Source organism: Rhamphochromis sp. 'chilingali', assembly GCF_963969265.1.
Source record: "Rhamphochromis sp. 'chilingali' genome assembly, chromosome: 3".
Taxonomy (NCBI): domain Eukaryota; kingdom Metazoa; phylum Chordata; class Actinopteri; order Cichliformes; family Cichlidae; genus Rhamphochromis; species Rhamphochromis sp. 'chilingali'.
Genome location: NC_137931.1, coordinates 7,765,063 through 7,779,673, shown reverse-complemented (window position 1 = coordinate 7,779,673; position 14,611 = coordinate 7,765,063). Strand labels below are relative to the sequence as shown.

The following is a 14,611-nucleotide window of genomic DNA, read 5'->3' as shown; positions in this document are numbered from 1 at the left end:
ATGAGGCCAAGGCAGCAAAGAGCAGAGTGATGCGTCAGTGTTTAGGTGATCGGAGGCGGCGCCGATTTAATTTGTAGCTTTGCCACGTGGGCACAATTTCTCTTCTTGAAGGGAAGCTGCAAAATGGTTATATCATAGTCTCCGTTCTTCTGCCTCCCTCATCCTTCTCATCTACCTCCTCCTTCATTTTTTATCTCCTTTCCCCCATCCCACTTTTTTTTCTTTTTTTTTTTTCCACCATATGTCTCTTGACTCCCTCCTGCTTCACCATTTCCCCTTTTTCTTCTCTCCTTTTCTCCCAGTATGGTGCGTGAGCCAGAGCCAGTGGAGCAGCAAGAGGAAACAAAGCCATCTGTGGTAGACGAGGATGAGGACGAGGAGGAAGAGGTGGAAGAGGAGGAAGAGGAAGAGGATGAAGAAGAGGACGTGCTGGACAATGACCAGGATGGAGATGGAGAGGAAGATGAGGAGCTGGTGGACGACGAGGACGAAGAGGAAGACGATGACAATGATGACGACATCCTCGACTCGCTCATCGACGGTGAGCCGACTACCAACGTTGCCATGACGACAACCACCACCACCACCACAGAGTCTGTGGAGGAAGTTGTCAGGGGTGAGGATCATCAAGTGTTTTTGTTAGTCTGGTAAATAAAAGGCTGGAATATGTGAAACGTGCTTAATAGAGCCGTCAGGTGACTTGGAGATTTTGCATTTAGATTAATGTGGAACAATCGCACAACAAGCTAAACATGTTTTGATTTTTTTCTGTTTTTATTACCCTGCAAAAAAATTTTATGCTTTGCTGAACGCGATTGAACCTCGTGTTCTTCACCAATTAATTTCCTGCTGTCATTTTTCTCAGCGTGTTCATTTGTCATCTCACAGCTTTCATTAGCCACGTTTCACTAGAGTCAGAATTGGTTGTACAGCAATGTTTCTACATTAGCGTTAAATTGGTCTAAAGATTCAAACCCAGGCAGCATCAATAATGCGCAAAACTTAACTTTTTTTTTCCAGATGCTGTATTTATTTTTGTGTCCTTAAATTTAAATCTTTTTTTTTTTTCTTTGCAAAGACATCAATCAACGATGACACTCCAGCATGATTAACTACAGAGGTTTTCTGGGAATTTGTGGTTGATAAGTGTGTGTACGTGTGTGTGTGTGTGTGTGTGTCCTCCAAGATGTGTGCTGGGCCAGTGCAGAGACAGGTCCATGCCGGGCGATGCTGCCCCGCTGGTACTTTGACCGCGAGGAAGGCCGCTGTGTTCAGTTTATCTACGGCGGCTGTGGAGGCAACAGGAATAACTTTGAGTCAGAGGCGTACTGCCTGTCTGTCTGCAGCAGTGTCAGTAAGTCCAGCCTAAGGCAGCGTCTCGCTGGCTCAATTGCCAGTTGTTTTGTCCACAACTCCTCACTCTTTTTTTACTCACCCGGTCTATCCCAGCTGTCTACTAGCCGCAAAACAAGTTTCCGAAGTTTCTTGCTCGCTGTGCCTCTCCTGCCTAACCGTTTCCTCACACTCTCCGTGTGTGTGTGTGTGTGTGTGTGTGTGTGTGTGTGTGTGTGTTTTTCCGTCAGGTAAATAAATATGTTTGCACCAAAAACTGACTCTACCTCTCCCGCACTTCTATTAAAAACACCTGCCTGACTGCCTGCACACTCACTCTTGCCTTTACTTTCACACCCACCGATGTCAGTGAGCAGGTTGGGTCCTTCTGGCGTGTCACGCCGAGCGTTTTGTGTGGGTGCACCTGTGCTTTAAAGCATTTCTATTTTCCAATACATTTAACTTTGGAACAGGTTGAACGTAGTTTTGTTTTAAAAGCTGTTAAGAGCTGGACATGCCTATTTTTTTTTTTTTTTATTTTAGCAGACAGCGCTGGAGCGAGGTGCCAACGCCTAAAAGCTCCAGTAACTGGTTAGATACACAGGGCTTATTTTCATGGACAGTTTGCTCCATGAACTAAATGGCATGCTTTATATTGCAAGAGCTGCACTGCTCTCCCCCTATGAAGCCTGTAGGATAACCAGTATAATTTCTATAATTACAGCTATTTCATGGCCATCATCTTATATATGACACTGCAGCATGAATACGATGCATAAAATCATCCAGGCACAAATAAATTTTGCAATAATCCTCACTCCGTTGCTTGTTACGCCCTCGCGTCCCTGATGTGGTGTGGGCTTGCTTACATTATTTCGTCCTCATCGCTGAGGAAAAAAGTTAAAGTTAATTCAGTCAATTCACCGAAATCAGATGTCAAATTACCCTTGTGCAATTTTGCAGAATGTGACACATTCCCCAGGTAGAGGTAAGGGGGAAAAACTCATCAATGCAACATTACACGCTCACAGAGCATACCTGCCTCCCATCTCCACATTGTGATGATTGATTATCAGTGGTATCGCTGAAAATGGGGATGATTGCTCAATTATTTATTCTATATTTTGCTCCCACCTTGATGATACGTTGAATCGTCAGAGGTTTTTAATGGAAACTTGAAACTTGGGGGAGGAAAATTATTTATTTTCTGATTTATGTATTTTTCAGCGCCTCTGTGTTTGGTTAGACGCAATCACTGAGTCACAAACTGATTGGATTTCAAATGGTAACTCAGCCCTGGATTGCCAAATTACTTCCCCCTTGTTGTTGTTTACAGGTGTGCGTTTGTGTGTGTGACAGCGTGACATTGATTTCGCTTTTTCACTGTGTAAGGGTCAATGACCTTGCTCAATATGTGTGTTGGTGGTTGTGTGCATGTGTGCCCTGCGGCATTCTCTCTTTCTCCCCGTATTGTGATCTAATATAATCGATCATGTGTGTGAGTTCAGGATTTCTGCTCTGCTCTGAGCATGGTTTAGGTAAGAAAATGATGCACTGTAACCTTTGCCCTGAAGTCACACACATACACAGGCTCCCCACTTGGATGTTTTCTTAATGAATTCATTCACATGCAGACTCGGTGAGGCTGACATCGTGAGTTCTCTGCAGGGGACTGCAGGAAAACAATTACACCAACGCTACTGCACTGACAGATCAGTTTTTAGCGAGACATATAAATCCTAGCGTGCATGTTCCTGACATCTTTGCTCTATTCAGTCATCTCCTTTGTTACAATGCTTATAGTCCTGTCTACAAAAGAGCCTATTGTGTAGTGAGAAGTGGGTATTTTTGAAATGGCTCATATTGAAATTGGTTAGTTTCCCGTCCTTTTTTTTTTTTTTTTTTTTTTTTTTTCCTTCTTCTTCTTATCAGCCCTTTAGTGCAGTGCATTGATTTATTACTTGTCCAGGTAATGGAAACTAGCTATTGTAAGAGGCTTTATTTGGAAAGCACTTCATATTTTTGTGCAGCTATGAGATCAGTTAGCAAGGAAAACAAGGATAGAAATCAGGACTTAGCTGTTGAGTTTATAATGAGCAGTAAATCGATGCCATTATTAACATTATTATTATTATTAATTTATACCCCGCTGTAGCCTTTACAGCGCAGGAAAAGGCCACACCAATAAAGTGGAGCAAACGAAGACTAATTAAAGGGAAAAGATCACATTGTTATGATTACCGCAAAAACAAAGAATGCTGTAGAATCACTGCAGACGTGGATTATATCTAAAGAGGGAATTACTGGATCGCCACCCTAAATAACATCAAGGAACATTAAAGGGACATTTCATCCTGCATTCACACACAAATACATTAAAATGATGATTTGAACTGAATCAGTGGGGAACTGCTTTACAGGGACGTCTCCAAGCCTCTAATCCTGACATTTGGCCATCATAACAAACCCTCACCTCTACTCTAATTCAAAATTCAGCCTTAAAACCAAGATTTAATTCTTAAAACAGGTCTTAGAAAAGCTAAAATCTGGTCAAAAAGTGCAAACCTTCACAACATTACATCAGTATGATGCTCCAAAGCTCTTACAAATACAGCCGGATAAGTACAAGGGTATGTGACAAATGACTTCACTCCCGAGCTGTCGTCTGTTCGGAGCGGCACGTTTGCTTGTATGTGATGCATTTAGTGGAGATCTGTAGCTGTAATAAAAAATAACCTTGGCTATACTCTCGCTGAATGGACTTGATTCTAGTCTGTTTTAAAGGCAAGAGAGAAAAGTGCTTTTTGTAATTTGGGTGAACGAGGCCTTTAAAGGATTTGCGAGACCAGAGGCTAAGAAAACGCTCTGCTCAGGGTCAGACTGAATAACATCTCCCTGTTGTCTTTTCTCGCGTGTGTGTGTGTGTGTGTGTGTGTGTGTGTCTTGCGCAGTCATGTGCTCGCCTCAGACGTAACCAATTTCACATGATGCGCGACCTTCACGCGATCACACCGTCTCGTGCACTCAGATTCTCACACAAACCAACAACCGCTCTCAATGGCGCGTTTGTGAGAGATAATCAACTTTCCACTGATTAAATCCAGGTTTCACGCAATAACTGATCCAATTTATTTTCTTGTTGGTAAGACTATCACAATTTAGTGCGCGCCTCTGAGCCCACAGGATAAATTCCAGCATCTGTGGTTTGGCAGGAGAGCTCCATCACGCTCTGAATGAAGTTATATAAATGAGAGGGGTTTTGTTTCTCTTCTAGAAAGCACTGCGGGTCATCTGAGGGGCTCGCTCTTTCCCTTTTGAAGGGGGCTGCTTCCAGCTACAGCTGCTATCTTATATTCTTTCTCTCTTGAGCTCTCTCTAACCCTATTAACCCTTTCTGAACTTGAGTGTTTGTGTGTGCTGAGACAGCTCTGCCAAATGAAAGTGTGCAGCAGCAGTGAGAAGCGTCGCTTAAAGTCTTTTTTTCCTTCATCTCAAATTCCACGCAGTTCCCACAGCAACGCCCAGCTCCTCCGATGCAGTGGACCACTACCTGGAGACGCCCGCTGACGAGAATGAACATGCGCACTTCCAGAAGGCCAAAGAGAGTCTGGAGGCCAAGCACCGTGAGAGAATGTCCCAGGTACTCTGAGACTGGAATTTATTTATTTTCCTCATTAGACATTCATTTTAATAAATGTGATGTGCAGGGAAAACAGAGTATCAGGACAAAGATTTCACAGAATAGAAAATGGCAAGAGAAGGTATGTCAAGTAAAACAAGTAGGTGCGTTTGTTAATCCCTCCTGAGTGAGCCGACTGAGCCATTTCAACTTTAATTGTTTTCTTTAATCAACCGGCGGAGAGCCAGATGGCCCGCCACGATGCGACAGCTTCCAGAGTTCCAGACGAGAGAGGCATCGTTTCATATATGCTCACACTTTGGTTGGTAAAGGGCTGAATAGGATTGGATAATCCCCCAAATAAGTCAGAGAGGGCAAAACAGATGTAGGATTTGCAATAATCGTTCTGGAGGGGATGTAACTGACCAAAAAAGGGGGAAACAAACTGTTTTTCATCCTCACCACACCGGTCTTTAAGCAAGCATCCACACCCTGTGATTTTTATCAGGGGAAACTCCTTCCTGCTGATATTCTGCGCACCGATATCGCACTTTTTTTTTTTTTCTTTGACACCTGTGAGAAGTAAAACCTCACTTGCATGTGAAGGATAAAAAGATGACAGTAGATTGACAGTTTGTTTTATTAATTTTATTTCATCTTTCCCTCCTTTGTTTGCCTTCAGGTGATGAAGGAGTGGGAAGAGGCCGAGCGGGAAGCCAAGACTCTTCCACGTGCTGAAAAGAAGGCCGTGATTCAGGTAAGGCGAGCATGTTCTGCCTGTGTGCTGTGTCATCGCCCCCCTCCTCCTCCTCTGATGCACACTTGGTAATTTCCTTTGTGTGTTTATAGCGTTTCCAAGAGAAGGTAGAAGCACTGGAGCAAGAGGCAGCCAGCGAGCGCCAGCAGCTGGTGGAGACTCACATGGCCCGGGTGGAGGCTCTGCTGAACGACCGCCGCCGCCTGGCTCTGGAGAGCTACCTGACTGCATTGCAGCAGGATCCACCCCGGGTAAGCGGCACGCACAGCTCAGCAGTGCTCTCCTGCTCGTATTAAAGCCACTTTGTAATAAACTGTGTGTCTTGTGGAAAAATGAACCATCTCCAGGTTGCTTTTTAACACTCCCGGCTCTTCATCTCTGCATCTCTCGTTCTGTTTTCTTTTGAAGTACGGCTCCCTTTTATCTGACCTGCTGCATAAATAAATCCCCCCGCATGTTTTCTGTTTTGCTAGACCTCTGTGTTTTGTTACAGTGCAACTGCACATTGCCAGTTTTTATGGAGGCTTTCAAAATTAGATTTCTAAAAACAGAATCAAAATGAAATTTTTAAAAGGCTAGGCTTGAAGTGACTGATTTCCTTCTGCTTCCTCTGCTCTTAACCAGCTGTCTTGTTTCCGCTGTCTCTTGCAGCCCCGTCATGTTTTCAGCCTGCTGAAGAAGTACGTGCGCGCTGAGCAGAAGGACAGGCAACACACCCTCAAACACTTCGAGCACGTCCGCATGGTGGATCCCAAGAAGGCCGCCCAGATTAGACCTCAGGTAGCATCAAACACGCTGAAAAATGATTGGACTTCTTTATTGTTTTTAGTGTAAAGTGTTGATTTTGTGCTTCCTGCTCTTTCAGTTGAATGTTTTTTGTTTTTGTTTTTTTCTCTGGGAAACATAAAAAAACATCATATTTGATATGTTTAAAAGGTGCTGACCCACCTGCGCGTTATTGAGGAGCGCATGAACCAGTCTCTCGGACTCCTCTACAAAGTGCCCGGTGTGGCTGATGATATCCAGGACCAAGTCGGTGAGTTCCTCCACTGAAGACTCACTGAACTTCCACTATCAGCCATTTAAAATCAGCACAAGGAAACACAATGCAGACCAGGCAAATGTGATGGAACTACAGGGAGTGACGCTGACGTACATTTAACCGAGACTCAGTGGAGATGACCCGTGGGTGGGAGAAAGGCAGGGGAAGACGCACTGGTCTGATTACATGTAATAGAGATTGAATGCTCTAAATTCCAGCCTGCAAAACGCTTTTATTTTTTTATTTTTCCCCTCTCTCTGATGAGGGCATTGGAGCCATTTGGCCTAATTCTTCTGTTAGGAGTCAAATGAAACTGTTCGCTGGGAAGATAAATCCCCCTCCCTCCCCTCCCCCTCCTCTCCATTTGCTAGGTTTCTGTGGGTTTTTGGGTTTATTGGAGTTGTGTGCGTCATGTGGCCATCTGTGTCTCTATCTTGGAGACACAGTCTGTCACAGTCTGTACCGCCCGGCAAAAAAACGGGAACAAACACACAGAAGAGAAACCCCTCACTCAGCCTTTGCTAAACATCAGGTCTGTTAAAGGAAGATTTCTCCTTCTGAGGCGGTCTCTCCCTTCTGACACAGAAACATTTGCGTAGGTAGACAGTGTGAGATTTCATATTTAAAGAATCATTTAGCAAACAAATTAGTCTCCTCTTTAATTCTAACTGGCATCGGAAATATTCTCACCATATTGTGTTGAAACAACAATAGAGTCACATGACAAGTGAATAAATGATGCTGCTTCCTTTCTTGTTTCCACCTCCTGTTTCTCTCCCCTCTTGACTCCTGACCTCTATCCTTCCTTCCTTCCTTCCTTCCTGTCTTCCTGCCTCCCTCCTGGTTGTGTTCACACAGAGCTCCTGCAGAGGGAGCAGGCAGAGATGGCTCAGCAGCTGGCTAACCTGCAGACAGACGTAAGGGTGAGCTATGGAAATGACGCCCTGATGCCCGACCAGGAGCTGGGAGATGGCCAGACCGACCTGTTGCCGCAGGAAGACACTCTGGGACTGGCTGGAGTCGGCTTCATTCACCCTGAGAGCTTCAACCAGCCCAATACCGACAACCAGGGTACTTTCTGAAGCACCGCATTGTCATAACAAGTGGTAGCTCTAGTAGCTAACAAATTAGCCTCCAAAATGCATCACAATGATATTCTAGCTCCTTTTTTTAGGTTGGACAACGACTGAAAAGTGAAATCTCTCTGTGCCTTCCCCTTTTAGTTGAGCCAGTAGACTCCCGCCCCAATCTCGACGGAGGCATTCCAACACGACCAGGTTGGTGCTTTTGTTTAACAATGACCAGTAGTGATGTGTTCAGATGACAGATCAAGAGTCATTTTAGGTGGACGCCGACAGCAACGTGTCAACAGTGTGTTAGGAAAAATCCAGCTATCCTCTGTCCCCTCTAGTGTAAAGGTAGCATAAGGTGTAAACAGCTGATTCAATTACAAATGTGCAGTATGGTCTTTAAAGACCATGGAGGACTAGTAATGTTACCAATTTATAATAACTCATGCAGGCTCTTTGTAGCTCATCATTTCAACTACTTTGATGCTTTTTTAACTTTCTGAATCAGCGATGCCAAACTCATTTTACATCGTGAACCACATGCAGCCCACTTTGATCTTCAGTGAGCCGGACCAGCAAAATTCCTCTTTCTGTCAGTGTGAAGGAATTTAGCTGCACAGCAGACAGCTGCTGACGCCCCGGCTCTAAATGATGTGTTGTAACTAAAATGGTAACGTTTGATAACATTAGTGAATATTTTTAGGTGTGACTAATTTACAGTGTGTGTTAGAAAGGGATGTGAGCATCTGTAGTTTGATATTAATGTTATTCAGTACATAATGATTCCCTCGGGCCTGTAAGCCATTTCCAGCTCGGGTATAAATCATAAAGTGCTTTAGGTCATGTGATTTGGTGCATGCGAGTGCTGAGCTGAAGTGGTTTTGAGCCTAGCAGAAAATATTTGCTCAGGTTATACAAGATTCTGAGATTGTTTTGAAGTACACTGTAGAAGTAAAGGCACCACAGCATGTTCTCCTCAGAGTCAATATTTGCACACAGCCGGCTCCACTTGACCTCCATTGAGGCGCAGGTGTGGCTGTTAAGAGATTGGTGGTGCAGCTGCACGCGGTCTATGCATCCTGCGTATGCCGTGCTCTTTTCTATTCGTACTGCTGGTGCAGTCGGCTCTCCGCTATCCAGTGTGCTTCAGTCAGAGCTTTTTATTTCAGCAGGAGAACGAGAGAGTGGCTTAATGTCACCATCTATAATAGATTGTACTTTTTCTTCCCTCGCCAGTGACTGGAATGAAGATGGAAGCTATTCCTGAGATGCGGATGGAGACTGAGGACAGACAGAGCACAGAGTACGAAGTTCGCCACCAGAAACTGGTGAGCAAAGGCGGAGCCGTGCAGATATGCAGACTTGTTTGGGATTCGCTGATCTGAATATTCAGGCTGCTTAATAAGCCCACAGAAATAGACGCAGGCATGCGCGCACACACATAAAAATGCATATTACTCACACATGCGGGTTTTGCACTCTGCCCCCTTCTCCTCCACGCACATACACATATGCTCCACTTTGTCCTCCTGGTAAACTTCCCAAGGTTGTCACCATGGAGACAGGTGCCCATGGAGACATCCGTGATAATGCGTGCGTCACACTCGATGTGCTCCTCTCTGAAAAATAAATAAATGAATCCTGTGCCCTCTGATCGGGGAAGTTTGATGCTGTTAATATCGCTAAGTTCTGCACGCACTCATTAATCTCATCCAGTGTTGTAATCCCAGAACAAAAAAACCCCCCTCAATCCATCCTCAGTCAAATCCAAATCCACGTACCTTATTCCTCTCACCTAAAGGCTTCAAATCCCTTAATCCCTACATTTTATTACATATCACATTTTTGGCATTCACAGTGAGCAGTCAGTGTGTCAGGCTGCCTCTTTAACTCGTCTCCTTAATTTGATATTCACAGTAGCAAAATTTTGTGCCGGTTGAGGAGGTTTCTGTCCCGTTATCCCTGCTGAAGATATCAGGAGGTGTTTTTATTTTCTTTTTTTCTTTCCCATTCAGTGAAGGTTCTATTTATCATTGTAAAATGTGAAAAATCAGTCCCACCGAGCACCCGTTATTCTGTGACAGATGTGCTGAAGCTCTCATTTTGTTTGGTTATTTATTTTTTTAATAGTTTTGTGTTGGAGCTGAGTCATTGTGCATCAGTGCTGTGCTCTGCTTTCAACCCATTATTACTTTTCTATCCATTTACTTGCTTTGCTTATAAACAACCAAAGTAATGTGAGTGTTAAAAATCTCAAATTGGAAGTTAATGACCTTAAACCAAAGACGACTTATAAAAGACGGCACAAGTAACACGATGGGAATTCCTGTTTTGGAGCGACCAGGGTGCAAAATTACCCGCTGTTTTTAATAAGAGGTTTGGTTAGAAATCTGCATCCTTAAACTGCACAGGTCCATCACACAGGCACAGATATATGGCAGTTTGTGCTGGAGAACTATGAGGGGACTGTTAGTTCAGGTGACTGTACAGAAATTATTTATGTGATAAATCCAAAAGGCACCAACACCACAAATGTGGTCAGAAGGTTCAGTTCAGTGACTCGCAAGCAGTTATGCTACAGCTACTTGTCAAAGTGGACACACTTCTAATAATGGGTGACTTGGCGTTACGGAAAATCCAGTTGTCCCTGTAGGGCACTCTGTAAATTTCTTGATCGCTGTGATGATGCGTTTGAAATGCCAAAAACGACAACAACCAGCTAATCTAAGGAGACTACATATGAGTAATCCATGACCAGCTGTGACAGTAGAATAAGATTACATTTAAAATGGACTGACGTGCTATCTCAGTAAGAAACCATAAATAACTACACACAACACATCATGTTTTTTGTGGCTTAAAGCAAAGAAATATCGACCAGTATATCAGATTTTTTAATCACCAGGCATCAGCATTGGTCCTATAATAGATTGGCTCTGTCGCTGCCAATCATTTTAACACAGTAGTTTACAGTGATATACTCACTCTTGGAATCAGCCTCAAGTGACCATTCAAAGAATTGCATGTATCCATAAATCTGCAAATTCTGTGTGATGTAGCATAACTTAAGCAGCAAGGAAGGTGATAAGTAAATAGCATTAGCAGACAATTGAAGTTCTTTTTAAGCATACTTTATTGCTAGCATCTCCCTTTTACCATAAAACAATCAATCAGGCATACAAAAATCCCACTGGCAAGACTTTGCCCACACCTGACCTCGTTAGTCCCTACCATTGAAACAAAATAGGTCAAACCAAATAATACAATTCTAAACAAAGAACAGGAATAAAGTCATGCATGAAACTGACAAACTCATTTACTCAACTAAATGGTTTTTAAAGTAAAACACTGCATACAATATAACTCAAAAGGCTACTTTAAAGAAAACAAACAGTACTATACAAAATGAAAAACCCTCCATTTGGTTACACCCAGTGATGCAATCATTGACCTCATGACCCTATATAAACAGGAAGTAGTGGGCGGCCCTTCCCATACACCTGTCTCACATATAGGACCTGAATGCACAACATGGACACCATGGTAAGTATAACCAAAGAAACATAATATAACAGACATGTGCCTGTAAACAGAAGAAAATTCAGATGATCTGATGGTTAGTAGTGTTTGCTTTAAAACACATGCATGGATGTAAAGGATGTAACTACTGCTACCACAAACAAAACCCAGGATAGTGTGTGTTAAGAGAAGTTACACCAGCAATGTCTAAATTAAAGCATTATGGCTGACTGTAAAAATAACAGAACACAAAATAACAATATATGCAAGTGACAAATGGCAAATTAATTCTGTCCTAGCCACTTTGTCACACTCTGACAGAAGTTAGTTTTCGTGTGTGTGTGTGTGTGTGTGTGTGTGTGTGTGTGTGTGTGTGTGTGTGTGTGTGTGTGTGTGTGTGTGTTTTTAAGTGTTCTGTTGGTGCTGCGTCATTGCATTGATGCTTTTTTTTTTTTTTTTTTTTTTTATGCTGTGCTATTCTTTCTGTAAATCACTCGACATCCGCAGTAAGAAAATATTTCCATCCAAAAAAAGCTGCCCACATCAAGTCGTCTTCACTTTTTTTTTTTTTGTGTGCGTGTGTGTATTGTCTTTGTTCCCGAGCAGCTATTCTCAAGCTAAATTTGACTCCGTAATGACAAAAATGACAAGAAGAGGTAGGAGATGTAATTAAACCCAGCAAGCACAGCAAAAGATGTGAGGAAACGAAGCGAGTGCTGACCTCGAGAATATCGCTTAAATTCACACAATCTGTTGTGTGTTGTGCCACTGACTGATCACCTGACCGCTCGGCACCCACAGGTCTTCTTCGCAGAGGATGTGGGCTCCAACAAGGGCGCCATCATCGGCCTGATGGTCGGAGGCGTCGTCATAGCAACCGTGATCGTCATCACCCTGGTGATGCTGAGAAAGAAACAGTACACCTCCATCCACCACGGAGTCATCGAGGTGAGAAACAGCTGACCCGCGCGTTCGTCGGTGTGGCGTGTGAGGAGGATGCTGTGCATGCACTGGCGCTTTTAAGCCATTTGTGCAGCACCACGTAGAAACAAAGTATCCAGATTTTTGTGTCGCTGATAAAGGCTTTAAAATGTGCTGCACGAATGCTAAGCTGTGCAAAAAAATTAGTTTTAATTATATCTGCTTGGTAAATATAATTGGATTAAAGCCTGTTACCGATTAATTTCCTGCTTTTCTTTTTTTAATTATCTGTGTTTATCATTTCAGAACTTTCATTAGATGTTTAATTAAAAAAAATACGATAGCCAGCGCAGCCTGGTTACTCTTAATGTTTTCCCAGAAGCAGTAAAAAGGTCTTAAAATGTAAATTGTGTTTACATTACGCCACAGGACCTATTTTGCTTGTAACCTCCCTCCCCTTCTGTCTCCCCCACCCCTTGGCTCTCCTCCAGGTGGATGCTGCCGTCACCCCCGAGGAGCGCCACCTGTCAAAGATGCAGCAGAATGGTTACGAGAACCCAACCTACAAGTTCTTCGAGCAGATGCAGAACTGAGGAGGATATCACATGTACACATACGTAAACACACACAAAAAAACAACAACAAATGCACACAAACCATTCTCATCCCACACATCGTCACCTCCCCTTACCTTCCCTCCTCTTCCCTTCCCCAGCCCTCCCTTCAACCAAAAGACGGATCTTTAAGTGACTGAAATAGTCAGTTACGAGCACAAGGAGCGACTGTAGCATGGGTCTTTTTTTTTTTTTTCTTTCTCTTCTCTCTCTCTTTTTTTCTTACACTGCGGCCAAGCCACTCTGCACCAAGTTTGTTCACTTTACTGGAGCAAGACGCCTTTTTAATTAAAGGAAGGAGTTTTTATACGTTGCTCCGTCAGGGCCTGCTGATGTATGGAGGGGAAAGAAAAACCTTAAAACAAGCAAAGCCCCTGCCCGGTGCATGGAAACAAACCCGTTCTCTTGGGGAAGACGAGCACACGTTCGCTCTCTCTCAACACTGATTCAGGGCCAGTGTGTAGTTGGGTTTATTATGTTTATTTTTAGGCTCGGGTCGCTTTTAGGTGTGGACTTTGTAAGCAGATCCGACCGCTGATCAGTAGGGTGTTTAGACGCATGCTGGCCACGGCCTTTGTTATTAAAATAATTTAAAAAATTGTTGCATGCAGAATCATCAGAATCGAGCAGTTTCCTCTGAATCGTTTTTGTTTTTGCGTATTCGTAATGATTATATGATTTTGGAAATATAGCAGCACCATGATTTTTACGAGGCCCAGTGTTTTCCTCGCCTACTGCACCACTACTGCACACTCTCTACAGTCTACACTGGAGTATAAATGAGCCTCCTCTCCCTCCCTACTCCTTGGATCCTTCCCTTCCTCCCTCCCTTCATCCTCTCCCTTAATTTTTTTGTTTTTTTTGTTTTGTGCATTCATACAACAGCTGGGCTGTGTTAAGTCACACAAGGCTCTTAAGGATATCTGAAGATGCTGATTCTGATGATGATGGTGAATATGTTGATGATTATGACGACGGTAGTAATCATGTATTCTGAATGAGCTGTTTTTATTTTAAAGTTGTTTTTTTTCTCTCTTTATCGTTTTCCAGTTTTGTTTTTCAAAAAAGACCGAAAACGGAGGGGAAAAAAAAAGATGTAAAGTCCTTTTTTTAAATTACGTGTAATGTTACAGAAGTAATGCTGAAGTCTTAGCTGTTCCTATGTAGTGCATGACAACAATGACAACAGGATTTGGAAGTTTCAAGAAAATAAAAAGGGGGGAAAAAACAAAACACCACCACATGGAGATCTTACAGCTGCTCTCTCTCGAGATCATTTCTCACTTATAGATTGTCATTCTAGCAAGATTGTACATTTAGTATGTTCTCGTGATCACGTGACTTTAAAAACAATGATGAAAAATATATATAAATCTAGATGAACGGGCTCTGCTTTGATATCATGTAAAGAAAAAAAACACATTTAAAAGATATGTTTTTGTTTTTTGTTTGTTTTTTTTCCTCCTCCTTTTGCCGTTTAAGTGTGATCCTCATACATATATATATATATATATATTTTTTTTTTTTTTAAATCCTGCTACTTTCCAGAAGCTGCAGGAGAGGGAGCCGGCTTCATCTCTGTATATTATTCTCGTTCACTGAAGTATATTGTGTTAAATGCTTCGGAAATCACTCCTCTTGGTTTCTTGATCATTTCATGCTAGGTTTTTTTTAATAAGGGCATCGTATGTCAGTTAAGAGTGTATGTTGTTTGGGGAAGGCGGGGGGTGGGGGTGA

The 14,611-nt window shown here is 42.9% G+C and overlaps 1 protein-coding gene across 2 annotated transcripts in view; it reads left to right on the top strand.

Annotated features, from left to right (window-relative positions):
• The window catches only part of appa (amyloid beta (A4) precursor protein a), a 35,405-nt gene extending 21,011 nt beyond the window's left edge, over nucleotides 1-14,394 (top strand). Inside the window, exons 6-17 of one of the 2 annotated variants that reach the window (XM_080877529.1) lie at nucleotides 303-616; nucleotides 1,187-1,354; nucleotides 4,839-4,972; nucleotides 5,634-5,708; nucleotides 5,801-5,959; nucleotides 6,360-6,488; nucleotides 6,645-6,744; nucleotides 7,609-7,821; nucleotides 7,974-8,027; nucleotides 9,057-9,148; nucleotides 12,141-12,287; nucleotides 12,752-14,394. In XM_080877529.1, coding sequence (XP_080733655.1) covers nucleotides 303-616; nucleotides 1,187-1,354; nucleotides 4,839-4,972; nucleotides 5,634-5,708; nucleotides 5,801-5,959; nucleotides 6,360-6,488; nucleotides 6,645-6,744; nucleotides 7,609-7,821; nucleotides 7,974-8,027; nucleotides 9,057-9,148; nucleotides 12,141-12,287; nucleotides 12,752-12,853 — 1,687 coding nt within the window. In that variant the 3' untranslated portion in view covers nucleotides 12,854-14,394. The remainder of the gene's footprint in view (nucleotides 1-302; nucleotides 617-1,186; nucleotides 1,355-4,838; nucleotides 4,973-5,633; nucleotides 5,709-5,800; nucleotides 5,960-6,359; nucleotides 6,489-6,644; nucleotides 6,745-7,608; nucleotides 7,822-7,973; nucleotides 8,028-9,056; nucleotides 9,149-12,140; nucleotides 12,288-12,751) is intronic. The other variant, XM_080877530.1, reaches the window with a different exon arrangement.
• The last annotated feature ends 217 nt before the right edge of the window (nucleotides 14,395-14,611 follow it).